The sequence below is a fragment of the Drosophila hydei genome, unplaced genomic scaffold (genome assembly GCF_003285905.1).
Source record: "Drosophila hydei strain 15085-1641.00,03,60 unplaced genomic scaffold, DhydRS2 tig00000149-arrow-pilon, whole genome shotgun sequence".
NCBI lineage: Eukaryota > Metazoa > Arthropoda > Insecta > Diptera > Drosophilidae > Drosophila > Drosophila hydei.
The window spans coordinates 6,492,627-6,506,648 of NW_022045678.1; the positions used below are offsets into that span (position 1 = coordinate 6,492,627).

Consider the following 14,022-nt stretch of genomic DNA (forward strand, 5'->3'; position numbering starts at 1 on the left):
AGAGCGTAGACCGCTGTCTATCCGCTTATGCCGATTTAAGAGGAACACCCAAATATTTTGGTATAATAAATACAATTCGAAACAAAATTGTCGGCATAGCCGATACGGCACTTGAGTCCTAAAACACTCCACTTGAATGGAATGCTATTTCAAAATGCTTGACTCTGCATTACGCAGGCAAGAGGGATATAAACACACTCGAGTATCAGATGTCAGCCTTAAGGCAGGGATCACAATCTGTTGAAGATTTCCATTCCTCATTAGGGGTCATGGGATTATCTACAGATCAGGAAATACTACTGACGACTGTGCACCGCGAAAAGGCCCTTAACACAAGAGGTCTACGAAGTGACCTCTCCAGACTACTAGGAGTTAAGGAACCAACTGACCTTCCCCAAGCATTACATCTGTGCTTGAAGCTCGAAAATTAGAGTTACGTTGCCTCTCAGGCGACTAACAAACCACAACCCTCGACCTTCAGGGCAGGACGCATGACAGAAAAAACCCCACAAAGACCGACCCAGAGCCAATACAGTTACGCACAACAACACTACCAACACGGTAATGCACAACAACAGTCGCGCCCTTCCATGTTCCAACCAGGCTTCATATCCAATGTCCCACAAAGACCAAATCAGACAACGTACTTTAGACCTCAAATGAACCAACAGCTAAACCGACAACAATGCCAAACCTGGCCCAAAACCTCTTCAAGATCCAGTACCAGTGGGAATCAACCGTACAAACTCGGCAGGTTAACTACATGAACCGGCCGCAACATAACCAAACAGACAAACGACAGCACAATTACAATATTCAATCAGAAGAACTAAATGACTCAACACAACCAACAGACGAAACTTCCCAACAACAGAACTACGAACAAATTCAGCAAACAACTGCTAACGATGGACAAACCGAGACGCTAACAGAATACATCGAACAACACTCTGACCTCACATACGCACCAGAACATTCAGATCTCCATTTGTTAGAATAAAAAACTCTGCACTTCCCTATTTCGAATGCAGAGTTAACAATGACAAAATTTTAAAAATTCTAATAGATACAGGATCCAATAATAATTACATCCAATCAGCTTTAGTTTCCAACGAAAAACCATTCGAAGCTGTCTCCGTGGGAGGCAACAATTCAATAGCCCATCATAAAATGGCCAATCTATTTGGAAAAACAGACGTTAACATAAAATTCTTTCTTTTATCAAATTTAAAGTCCTTCGATGCAATTCTAGGCAATGTCATTCACACCAATAAAAATTGCATGTTTATTAGAAATTCCATAAGAATTCCAATCAAGGAAAAATTGCTTCACTCTGTCAATAACCTTAATATTCGAGCAAGCCACATGACACATTACATGATTCACAAATAACAGAGCTCGACAAACTAATAAATCTCTATCCTGGACTGTTTTCCGACCCCAATGAAAAACTTACATACGTCACAAATATTAGAGCAGGAATCAGAACAAATTCGGACATCCCCGTCTATTCTAAGTACTACCCGTACCGAATATCTTTAAAAGAAGAAGTAGACACACAAATTCAACAAAATTAGACCATCCAGATCACCTTATAATTCACCCGTTTGGGTTGTCCCAAAGAAGCTAGACGCTTCTGGAAATAAGAAATACCGAGTAGTCACAGACTACAGAAAACTAAATTCAATCACAATAGCTGATAAATACCCAATACCCGAAATAAATGAGGTACTTTCCCAATTGGGTAAAAACTAATTTTTCTCAGTACTAGATCTGAAAAGTGGGTTTCACCTAATCCTTTTAAAGAATCAGACATTGAAAATCTTTAGTGAAGATGAAAAGTCACATGTTCAAAATCTCAACTCTGTTTTCAAAACCCTTTATGACGCAAATATTAAATGGACAAATGCGAATTTTTTAAAACTAAAGTAGAATTTCTAGGGCTCGTAGTATCAGATAAGGGAATAGAAACTAACCCAATTAAAGTTAATGCCATAGCTAACTATCCTGTACCCAAAACCTTAAAAGAGCTCAGATCTTTTTTAAGGTTTATCCGGCTACTACAGACGATTTATCAGAGATTATGCCAAATTGGCAAAACCACTAACAACTCTACTTAGAGTAGAAGATGGAAGAATCTCGAAACATATGTCTGCCATAAAACCAATAAGCATAGACAAAGAATCTTTAGAAGCATTGCGTAAACTAAGAAATTTATTAATCCCAATTCAACAAAGAATTCCAGCTAACTACAGACGCATCTAATTTCGCTATTGGCGCTGTACTTTGTCAAAATAATAATCCTATCACTTTCCTCTCAAGAACCTTATCAAAAGCAGAAGAAAACTACGCCACAAATGAAAAAGAAATGCTAGCAATTATTTGGGCTATTAAGTCCCTACGTAACTACCTTTACGGTAGAGCAAAGGTAAAAATGTATACTGATCGCCAACCTCTAACACATTCACTAAGCAATTGGAATGGCAACGCTAGGATTAAAAGGTGGAAAGCCCTCCTCTAAGAATATGATTACCAACTTATCTACAAACCAGGGAAAGATAACATAATCGCAGAAACACTCTCCAGAATTACGCCAAACCGAATAAACTCAGTAATTTGTACAGCACATAGTGCTAATAGCTCCCCACATTACCTAATCCCAAGTGTCGAGGCTCCAATCAATTCATTTAGAAATCAAATAATTCTTTCAGTCTCCGATTTGAAATACCCTTTCAGTGTTTTCATAGACACACCTTTTCAAGAAAATCATACTCCGATGACGAATTGATAGGAATACTAAAAAAACATTTAAACCCTTCAATCGTCAACGGCATATTAACAACAGAAGACATAATGGGACGAATTCGAACATTTTATCCACAACATTTCAAAAGCTATAAAATAAGATTTACCCAAATTAGAGTTACAGATCTTATCAAAGAGTCAGATCAGGGTGAAGAAATCCTAAAAGTACATAAAAGAGCCCTTCTAAATTTATTCTAAATTTTATTTCCCTAAAATGAAAAGCAAAATAGCTCCCATTCTAAAACAATGTCAAATCTGCAAAGAGGAAAAATACAATAGGCATCCAACCAATCCCCAAATCAAAGAAACCCCAATTCTAGAATACCCCGGACACATTATTCACGTTGACATCTACTCTACAGAAGGGAAGTTAGTTTGACAGCAATAGACAAATTTTCAAAAGTGGCACAAGCTGTAAACATAAAATCAAAATCAATAGAAGATATCAGACTACCCTCAAGAAACATAAAATTCTATTTCGGCGTTCCAAAATTTATAGTAATGGATGATGAAAAATCACTGAATGCCGCATCCATCACTTTTATGCTCAGAGATCAGCTCGGTATCGAAATTTACAAAGCCAAATAGAAAGATTTCACTCTACCTTATCCGAAATAATGAGAGTTCTAAAGAGATCCAATGTTCATCGAAACTTCGAAGACTCCTAGACAGAGCCGTGTAGGAATACAACTATACTTTCCACTCTGTCACTAATAGACGACCTTTAGAAGTATTCTTTGGCAGAACTGTGACTACGACCCCAGAGCAATACGAAACGACCAGACTGGATAACATAACTCGACTGAAACAAAAAGAAGAACAAGACCTACAACACCACAACAAAGACAGACTACCTTTAAAAACATATAAGCCAGGTGACACGATTTTCGTAAAAATAAACAATAGATTAGGATCAAAACTTTCATCAAGATTCAAAAAGGAAGTAGTAAAACTAGACCATGGTACAACCGTTATTACCCAAGCAAACAAAACAGTTCACAAAAGTAATATCAACAAGAAAGCTCTAGTCGGGGTGCCCGACTAGGAGATACCCTGATCCCAGTCGTCTGAGTTTTTTTTTAAATTTTCCGTAGCTTGTATCGAGTATTCAAAAAAAAAAAAAGAAAAACGGACAGGGCTCAATCGACTCGGCTGTTACATACATTTGCACAAAACCATTATACCCTGATTTCCCATTTTTAATGGGATCAGGGTATAAAAACGTATAATTACCGTCTACTTCTGACATGGCTTATAAACACAACAAGCGGAGAGCTCGCCATAACGAACTATACGGACGCACAGACCATCACAATCTACAAAGGTCTGAGGAAAATTCAAACAACCACTGCTAGAATTATTCCTGTAATTGACATTAAGAAAATAGAAGAAACACTGGACATACTTCCTTTTCAGACCGAACAATCACTGAAACACAGTACATTTCATCACACCATAGATCACGAAATTAACCAAACAAACTCCATACTCTCATTGATAAACTCTTCCATAAATAGACGAACCACTAGATCTATTAATCTTATAGGAACAGCCTGGAAATATATTGCCGGAAGCCCAGACCATGACGATTTCGTACAAATAGCAGAATATCTCAATAAGCTAACTACAAACAATAACAAACAAATAATTATAAATACACAGTTAGAGGCCAGATTAAATAAATTAACAACCGTCACAAATAGTTTAACAAATACAATAAAGAAAGATAGATTGGATTAACATTCAAAACCAGGTCAGACTTATCAAAGAAGAAGTTGCTAACATAAAATATGCAATTCAATGGGCCAAGGTTAATATCATAAATTCATTCTTGTTAAGAGATAACGAACCACAAGAGACAAATAGAATCTTTAAAGCAGGGAAAATGCCCCAACTCTCAATAGAAGAAATGTTAGAATTTGCCGATGTTTCAATTTTGCACAACAAAACAATTTTATTGTGTGTAATAAAAATACCAAATTTAGAAGAAACTAACTACGAAGATATCATAATAAAACCTGTAATTAAAAATAACCTAATTGTCAATATAGATTTTAAAGAAATACTGCTAAGTAAAACACAATATTATGGCTTTATAAAAGATTGTAATAAGAATGAGATCATAAGTCTTAGAGACAAGATCAATGCAGTAATTAACAGCGGACTCATCCTACTACTAAACTTCAACGGAACCATATCGCGACAAAATAACACCACGAAGCTCAGAGGCACCTACTTGATAAACTTCTGGAACGAGACCATCGACGTCAATGACAGGAGTTTCAGCAACATCGAAAACACTCTGTTGAAGCCGGGAGCCCCGATAATCCAAATCACCCCCGAAGAAACAAAGCGACTGAAGATACTCTCCCTAGAGGCTCTTCAAACTCTTCACATAAACAACACACAAGAAATCGAACAACTACAAATAGAAACCTATGGAGCTGCAGCAGTCATCGCCCTCTGCATTGTGGTAATAGTCGCCTTTGTACTCTACTTGCATAAAGGCAAAGAAGAAAAAATCATATTGCAGCCAGCCTCCCCCACTACTAAAAACAATATCAAAAATCAAATCCCTCCACTTCAATTCAATAACATACCGTTCTTTTAAGTCGCTTGAGGACAAGCTTGGATTTACGCGGGAAGAGTTAACAATAATCAAATTGCAACTTTGCAACTGTGTCGTCTGGAAAGCATCCGCCACCAATTATCCTGAAATGCTTACAAAAACATCCTACTATGCATTTCTGCATTTACACCAGCCACTTGAACAACTTGAGCAACGAATTAGAAGAATAAGCTTTGTCAACTTCAGTCCCAAACAAGAATCTAAATAAAGCGGTTCAAATAAATAAATCGTAATTTTATTTAAAGAAATTCAATTTAAATAATAATAAAATTAACTTATATGCAGCTGTATCTTCAAAATAATTTCGGCTAATTGCCAACTCAGTTATCATGAATCAAAGATGTGGCAGAGGTTCAATTCAAATTTGGAAACTGACGACACGAGACACGAGCAACGAAAGCAAATTTACAAATCGGCATCTCCTTTTCTCCCTCTCTCCCTCTCTCACACCATCATCATCACACTTTGCCGTTCTGCTACCTGAATTTGAAGTGGAATAGAAGATTGCTGAACGAGTCGCTACTGTAATGTGCCCGGGCATGACAAAAATTTAGGACTCTACAAAGCAGACAGCATATCTCTGACAATATATGTATGCCTTATACCCAGTCAAGGCAACGCCTGAAATACATCGAAGCGATTTGACTCAACTCAACTTGACTCAGTGTGGTATCAAAACTTTTTTGCTTGATTTGCTGCACGTTGTCATCAAATAGGCATGTCAATGCGTGAGAGGAATTTTCCAATTATTATTTAAGTTAACGAAATATAAGTTAACGAAAAGTTTGATTTGATTTTACTCGATTCAAACTTAAAATTAACACTCCAGCATCTAAGGTAGGTCTAAAAGTAGTTGGCGTTGGTGCTGGCAGCGGTAAAGCTCCAGCGTCGTCTAATACTGCCGTTACAAGGCTCCAGCGTCACATAATATTGCCGTTTCAAAGCTCTAGAGTCGCCGTTTACTCCATATTCTCAAAGCTGCGATGCTGCTTGATCTTGCTCTTTGATGTAATATCAGGACTGTTCCTCTTTTAGCTTATTTTATCAGTAATTTGCGTGTTGAGGCTTATATTTTACATGTCTTCTTTGATCTCGTCAACTGTCAGCTATCTCTTGGCTGTAATATGGACTGCAATAGCGTTGCTGATCGCACTCCTCAAGGAAATGTCATTTCAGAATTATGTATTTTGTATTGTATTTTTTTTTTAAATATTGTATACTGTTGAAAAATAGCGAAAATATATTTGAAATGCTTCAAACAAAAGCACTATTTCACTTTTGTATGTATGTATGTATGAATGTATGAACTTATTTTTCTGTTAGAGAATATGCGGCAATACCTTCATCAAGTTTCACGTTCGTGACGTAATGTTTTTGTATTCACGAACATTAGAGTCACGTGCCACACACTTAAAAATGATTCTTAATCTGGTTAGCACAAAGCCCGGATAATAAATCTACATTAGTATATATAGGTCTTAAGAACTCGGCCTATTTACATTGTCGTATTATAAGTATTAGTGTATTATAAGTTAGGAATCCTTAATTAATACCATATACTCCGAAGATCAATACACAAATACTAAAAATCACACAAAAATCGCATTTAATTTAACAAACACCAGACAAAAAATTGAGCGCAGAATCAAAAATAAGATTCAAGATTGAAAACTTACTAGAAAAATTCCGAGAACAATTTTTATGCGACATAAATAAAGTAAGGTCCTTGACATAGAATTACTTCTTATCAAATTTGACCAAACGCATATCATCCCCAACGGTCTCCAAGTCCTCTGCGTCACGTCGAAAGCGATAAGTGCCAACATCCTTGTGGGCTCTTACGGGAAGCTTAACTTTAATGCCCTTGTATTCGAAACTACCCTCTCGTTTCTCGGGCACCACCAGCAAGTTTTCAGTTTTGTATTCGTTGTCGTTGCCAATTTCCAAATGCGAGGCATTTTGAACAGTTGGTCCTTCCTCGTCATCGGCAGCGTTGTTCCAACCGTCGATCTCTATGGGCACAATCGGCATTCCGTCCTTGTCCAGAATAGTAGTCTCAGAGCTGCCGATGCTAGCATCGCCAGATCCTGAATCGACTTCTGGTTGTATTTTCGAATCCGTACCGACAGCCGGTTCCGAGCTAAATGAATTTGTTGCAATTGATACGGCTGACATGGCGCCGTTGAGTGTCGGCACCGAGGTTAGAAAATTACGAGCAAATTCCACATCTCCCCTGGCCATGTCGCATATATTTATGTCCGAAACCGAAATGTCACTTCCGTTGGGCGAATCTACGCTTTTCGATAGAGACTTTGCATTATTGAAAAAATTGGCTCTAATTGGGCAATTATAAGTCGCACAAACAGTTCTGGACATGAGGATGCTTCTGCGAAGCATGCAAAGATTTCGAAACATTTTAAATCCAATTATTTTCACACGACTGAACTGGAATTAAATGAATTATAAGAATATAATTTTTTTTTACGGAAGTCCGAGCTTATGTTATGCCGAAAGTAATGACTTATATGATTATTCCGTCCAGCTGGCATCTGAAAACAGAAATTCGAATTCATCGACTACTTTGATTGACAAAGGAACTGAAGCTTAAGATACAGTTGGTTATTTCGAAATTGTTTCAAGTTAATATACATCTAACCATTGGTAGTATTCTCTATAATATTGAAATGTGAAAGATATTTTCTTTACCCGTCGAAAATATATTATATGTTTAAGATTTCCTGCCAGACGGACGTATAATTAAGTCTCAATTTTTTTAACGCGTATCACTTCAAAATACATTTATTATATAATTTGTACATGGTTTTTTATCTTATCTATATATCTATATATATTTGAACAACACTTACAACTAAAGATGTTAGTTAAAAATAAGTGTTCATATCTTTTTTCAATTAGAACTAAATGTTTCCATAATCACAAAGGTAACGTAAAGCTAATACATTATTATGCAAGTAATGTAAATATATAGATTAAACCAACAATCGCAATACTGCCTTCACGTAATGTTTCTAGTTATAACAAGTGAACATTTTGCAGGAAGGCAAATGTTAAGTTTCTAACTGCAAAACGGTAGATTTGCCACGACGCCATTAAGCGTAGATATATCATTTTTTGGCCAATCCTTAAGAGCCTAGAGCTAAGGCTTAAAAAGTAGAGAAAATGCATTGTCGATATGCCATTTCCCCAAAGATGAGGTCAACAATAACTCAGTTATCGAGCTCTCAAGCTTTAATATACACACATTTTTGACTTTTACCCCGTAGATATAGATATATAATCTCTATCTTTTAAATGGTTGTTGCACTCACGATTAAACATACAAATTTTAAGTCTCTGTCTTCGAGAACAGCGAAATGGTTTGCCTTCACACAGAAAGACGGACGGACATTGCACAAAACTATTTCAGTTCGTGAATGAGTATATAAATTTAACCATTCCTAATTAGTTTCCATATACAAAGTATAAAAATAGTTCCGTAATAGTTTCAACATCCGAGATTTGATTGTAATTTCAATTTATCGTTTTCGTTTGATATTTGATCTTTTAGTTTCGAAGCTTGCCTTGCGCTTTCCAGTAGTCATTGGCAACGACGAATCGCTGTCTATTTCATCTTCCGTTTTGCCCGTTCGCATTTCACGATTTACTTTGTAGGCGGCGCTCATGCGTTTTATGTTCTCCTTGTGCACGATGTCGTGATTGACAATTCGATGCGGATAATCTACGCCCAGCACACAACCAAAATCCCGCTGGTCCGCAAGAGTTGCCTTCCATGGTTCATAAATACAGGCTGCTGGGTATTTAGCCAGTTCAGGCACGTATTTCCTTATGTAGGCGCCTGTGCGATCAGTTTTCTTTCCGAACGCAACGGGGCTGTACACACGAAAATATTGATGAAAGAACGCGGAGGCCGAAAGCCACATCCAATTGCCTGCATTCAGTGCCCAGTCCTGATCAAGCAGCAGCTGCTCAAAGACGCGTTGACCATCCTCCCAGCTAATCCACAAATCTCCACGCGTCAAGAAACAAGCGACTGCGTGACGTGCCAAGTGATGGATCCAGCCTTCTTGGCGCAGCTGTCGCATAATGGCATCGATAAAGGGATAGCCAGTACGCCCATGGGCCCATGCATCCAGATGATCGGGCCGCTCTTGCCAGGGTATTTGCAGACAGTAAATGTTTCCCAGCATGCGATCGAAATTGGATTCAGCCGCAGCAACCGTATAATAAAATTCTCGCCACAGTATCTGACCCACCAGTGAAACGGGTGGCTTTGAGTGCTTTGGATGCCGTTTTAGTATCTCTTGCAGTCGTTGGTGCACCAACCGGGCGCTAAGGCAACCAAACTTCAAATATGGACTTAGCACCGTTGTGCTTGGCTCCAGCGAGTTTGGTGCTGTATTCGGCTTCTCAAAACTAGCTACCCAATGTTCATCACTAAGTGATTTTTCTAGCCGACGCAAAGCCTCTGTTTCACCTGTTTATTAAAGGTTTTATGTATAGTTAAAGATCACTAATATATAATATATAAGATGTATTTTTCCTCTGCTTTGCTTACCGCCAGGAAACTTGTTAATGCCCAACTCCTGGGGTCGTTTGACCAACTGATCTAACGTTGGACAGTCGTACACATCAGGCTCTGCTGCTTCAAATTCATCAGCTATTGGCTGCGTTCCTTTAGGCAGTCGTTCAGGTTTATCTAAAACCTTGGGTAACTTTAACTTTTCTACCACACTTAGAAATTTCTGATACGTGACAGGCGCGCGGCCTAAATTTTTAGCTATAACTACTTCGGGATTGTATATGGTGTGTGAGCAATGGGTATCCACAGTAACTCCATGAGCTGCTGCTATATTTTGGACCGCTACATCACGTTTTACAGCGTATGGCTCAATGTCTGTTTCATATGTCAACAGCTCAACGTGCCAGCGGTCGAATAAGTTCGGAAATATATCAACGGGTTTACCGCGAATAACAAATAATCGCGAATTAAGTTCTTTTAAGTTTTGGTCTAAGTCGACTAGAATTTGTTGGAGAAAACGCCAACGGTTGGCTCCTACTTGCATCCAATCTAAAATACCTGGATCCAATACAAATATAGGTCGGACATAAAACTTATCGGGTGACGCTCGAGCTTTATTAAAAATTTGCATTAGCGCGGGATTGTCGTGAACACGGAGTCCCTTGCGAAACCAATGTACAAGTGTTCGACGCTCGGCAGCCATATATCCTCAATTGAATGGCTATTTGTTCCGTTTTCAACAAGCTTTTGATTTTCAATAAGAGAAGGGGCATAACCCGCCTCTTTAGGTGAACTGCCAACTTTCTTACAGATTATAAGAAATACCAACTTTAATGTTCTATATTAGGTTGCACGCTGCTAAAAAAAATACTTATTGGTATTCAGTATTCAGGCATGAATAATCTGGTATTTTGGTGCAGATGCACCGGTAATCTTTTTATACAATACATATGAAAATATAAATATAACACAAATGTTGCCTTTAATTCAATAAATTAGCAACATCTAATAGACGACCTTGTGTGCTTAATACAATAAACATTATTTGAGTTCAGCGGGTATGCACACTCAGTAAATATCGCAGCGACAAAATGGATTTGCTTGACTCAATACTTAACTCAATGGATGCTCCGCCAACAACAAATGAACAACAAAAGACCATTATCAAAAAACAGCGCGAAATGGTGGAGCGCATGCAAAACAAGCAAAAGGAAGAGCTACTGCGATTTCGAAAATATGTCGAGGAGAGGATGGGTCGCTTTGCCAAGGACGATCGGACATACATTGAGTTTCAACCGTTGGACAAAGTGCATCGCTCAGTCATACATGAAATAGCTGAGAATGGCGGTTTCATTGCCATGAGCTTTGGGCGAGAGGAAGAGGACCGTCACTCTGTAGTCTACAAAAAGGAACACCCACCAAGCGAGGACGAAGTAACAGCACGTCGCAACGGTGAAGGCTGGAACAAGGAGATAGCCAAAGAATATTCTGACCGACGAAAAGAACGTTTAGCCCAGGAGCAAAACCTGATCGATAGGGAAGTCACAACTGAAGCGGGCACCAGTACAGCCCGTTGCAGCAGCAGCAACAGCACATATCTCGCAAGCATTGAGGTGAAACCGACCACTAATTATAAGGCGAAATATGCCCACCTAATCGGCGAATCTGCAGCTCTACAAGCGGCCCGAAAAACAGAAACAAACCAAAGCTACGGCTTTGTACCCAGTAAGAACAAAAAGGATATGCGTTCCATCGAGCAGACTCTGGCTGATATTCAGGCCAAGAAGCGCCTAAAGTTACAACAGCAGCAACAGGAACAGCAGGAACACGAACTGGCCGCGTCCCAGGAAGTCAATCCTGGCACAGAAGAGATATAAAAAAATAGTAATAAGTTTATGTATGTATTGTTTGTTTTGTTAGGTTTACAGTTGATCTAGCGATAACGCAGTTAAAAAAATGGTGAGCATGGACTGAATTGTGTATGATCACAGATAAATTATGTATCTGAAAGCAATGAAAGCAATTTAAAATGTACGGATACTATAAAACAAAAATTATATGAACTGCATTGTCCAAGTAGCAATTTCTATTTATATAATAAAACATAAAATGTTAGTCAATAGCAACAAACCCAAGTGCAAATTTTTGAGCTAAAAATGACGGAAATAATTCTGCATACTATGGTATTTTTAAATGTACTAAAATTAGCACTCTTAAAATGTGTAGTTGATACCACGTGGAAGGAAAGTCAGTCAGAACGGCATTGGAATTGAAAAGTAAAACGTTGAAAAAGTTTGTGATATTTGCAACAAGATTTCAGAGAACTAAACGTATATAATAAATTATTCAAATTGTTACGTTACGTTGCGTTATATATAATAAACTATTAATGCATTTTCTCTCCAACTAACTTTCTCAGATGTGTATTTTAACAACGCAGCCTACTTGGTATGACTTCAGAGAGAGACCACGACTTGAGTTCAAGTACCTGATGAAGACTACATCATATTCCATGATGCTTAATCAACCTTGAATTATGTGTAAGAATATTTTGTATTAAACATGTGGTTTGTTTCCCACTAAAATGATGACAACTTTGATAGGGACATCTGATGTCTATGAAAGATTTATCAATTTTTATTAAACTGATTCAGTATTAGGCTAATCTTGAAGCTTACCTTTTTCAAATTATGACCATTAACTTAAAATGTTGTATATTTTTTTTACAGGAACTTTTGTTGTACAAAATGGGAAGACCAGATGCTAAATGCGCTGAGATCCAAGTAAGAAAGAACACAATTTAAGTTCAAGTACTTGATGAAAGCGACACAGCTATTACAAGATGCACAATCAACTCTGAAATATGTGTAAGAATATTTTGTATTAAACATATGGTTTTTTCCCACTAAAATGATGATAACTTTGATAGGGACATCTGATTTCTATGAAAGATTTATCAATTTTTATTAAACTGATTCAGCATTAGGCTATTCTTGAAGTTTATCTTTTTCAAAATAACTTAAAATGTATATTTTTTTACAGGAACTTTCGTTGTACAAAATGGGAAGACCAGATGCTAGATGCGCTGAAATCCAAGTAAGAAAGAACACAATTTGTACTTGATGAAAGCGACACAGCTATTACAAGATGCCCAATCAACCCTGAAATATGTGTAAGAATATTTTGTATTAAATATATAGTTTGTTTCCTACTAAAATGATGACAACTTTGATAGGGACATCTGATGTCTATGAAAGATTTATCAATTTTTATTAAACTGATTAAGCAAAAGGCTGATCTTATAGTTTCTTATCTTTTTGCAATTATGACCATTCATTTAAAATGTATATTATTTTTACAGAAACTTTTGTTGTCCACAATGGGAAGAGTTTAATAATTATAAGAGGGAATTCATTACGAGACCAGATGCTAGATGCTTTGAAATCTAACTAAGAGCACGACTTGATTTTAAGTACCTGATGAATGCGACACAGCTATTACAGGATGCCTAATCAACCTTGAAATATGTGTAAGAATATTTTGTATTAAATATATGGTTTGTTTCCTACTAAAATGATGACAACTTTGATAGGGACATCTGATGTCTATGAAAGATTTATCAATTGTATTAAACTGATTCAGCATTGGGCTAATCTTGAAGTTGATCTTTTACAAATTATGACCATTAACTTAACATGTAGTATATTTTTCTTTCAGAAACTTTTTTGTTGTTCAAATGGAAATACACTTATACACTTAGAGGAGCGAATTCATTCCCAGATGACAGATGCTTTGAAGCCATGTAAGAATATTTTCTTAATAAACTTTTGCCTTTAATATGATGATAACTTTGAAAGGAACAGCTAGTGTATTATTGAAAATGGGTGTAATTTGTTTATATTTATGTAAGAGGCAAACGACGATGTAAAGTCGATCTAGCCATGTCCGTCTGTCCGCTCATGTGAATCCTGAGATCTCGTAATCCACAAAAGCTAGGACTTGAAATCCGATACTAGTTATAACCATATGCAGTAAATGTAAAGAGCAT

At 37.3% G+C, this 14,022-nt stretch overlaps 3 protein-coding genes and 4 non-coding genes across 8 annotated transcripts; 5 read left to right on the forward strand and 2 right to left on the reverse strand.

Moving 5' to 3' along the window:
• Positions 1-7,017: 7,017 nt before the first annotated feature.
• Positions 7,018-7,947, reverse strand: LOC111594792. Its single transcript, XM_023308248.2, has one exon. It carries the CDS (start codon positions 7,847-7,849, stop codon positions 7,172-7,174), a length of 678 nt encoding a protein of 225 aa, XP_023164016.2. The 5' UTR covers positions 7,850-7,947; the 3' UTR covers positions 7,018-7,171.
• Positions 7,948-8,596: 649 nt separating this feature from the next.
• Positions 8,597-10,773, reverse strand: LOC111594653 (cryptochrome-1). 2 transcript variants are annotated; one of them, XM_023308052.2, is made up of 3 exons: positions 10,011-10,773; positions 9,384-9,929; positions 9,194-9,325 (listed from the first exon to the last, which is right to left on the reverse strand). In XM_023308052.2, the coding sequence occupies exons 1-3, from the start codon at positions 10,675-10,677 to the stop codon at positions 9,279-9,281; spliced, it is 1,260 nt and encodes a 419-aa protein (XP_023163820.1). In that variant the 5' UTR covers positions 10,678-10,773; the 3' UTR covers positions 9,194-9,278. The 2 variants fall into 2 exon arrangements, with proteins under 2 accessions (XP_023163819.1, XP_023163820.1); XM_023308051.2 differs by having other exon boundaries at positions 8,597-9,929.
• A 92-nt stretch (positions 10,774-10,865) lies between these two features.
• LOC111594699 (sperm-associated antigen 7 homolog) lies at positions 10,866-12,109 on the forward strand. The gene has a single exon (XM_023308120.1). It carries the CDS (start codon positions 11,066-11,068, stop codon positions 11,849-11,851), a length of 786 nt encoding a protein of 261 aa, XP_023163888.1. The 5' UTR covers positions 10,866-11,065; the 3' UTR covers positions 11,852-12,109.
• Positions 12,110-12,552: 443 nt separating this feature from the next.
• On the forward strand, positions 12,553-12,627 carry LOC111594797. The gene has a single exon (XR_002751146.1). It is a non-coding gene; the product is annotated as a small nucleolar RNA Me28S-Cm2645 (small nucleolar RNA).
• Positions 12,628-12,878: 251 nt separating this feature from the next.
• Positions 12,879-12,953, forward strand: LOC115482936. The gene has a single exon (XR_003944172.1). It is a non-coding gene; the product is annotated as a small nucleolar RNA Me28S-Cm2645 (small nucleolar RNA).
• Positions 12,954-13,184: 231 nt separating this feature from the next.
• Positions 13,185-13,259, forward strand: LOC115482935. Its single transcript, XR_003944171.1, has one exon. It is a non-coding gene; the product is annotated as a small nucleolar RNA Me28S-Cm2645 (small nucleolar RNA).
• A 282-nt stretch (positions 13,260-13,541) lies between these two features.
• LOC111594798 lies at positions 13,542-13,615 on the forward strand. The gene has a single exon (XR_002751147.1). It is a non-coding gene; the product is annotated as a small nucleolar RNA Me28S-Cm2645 (small nucleolar RNA).
• The last annotated feature ends 407 nt before the right edge of the window (positions 13,616-14,022 follow it).

Coding starts and splice junctions, on each gene's coding strand:
- LOC111594792 (XM_023308248.2), bottom strand. CDS start 7,849: ATGTTTCGAAATCTTTGCATGCTTCGCAGAAGCATCCTCATGTCCAGA.
- LOC111594653 (XM_023308051.2), bottom strand. CDS start 10,677: ATGGCTGCCGAGCGTCGAACACTTGTACATTGGTTTCGCAAGGGACTC. Junction 9,930..10,010: donor CATTAACAAGTTTCCTGGCG/GTAAGCAAAGCA, acceptor TTTAATAAACAG/GTGAAACAGAGGCTTTGCGT.
- LOC111594699 (XM_023308120.1), top strand. CDS start 11,066: ATGGATTTGCTTGACTCAATACTTAACTCAATGGATGCTCCGCCAACA.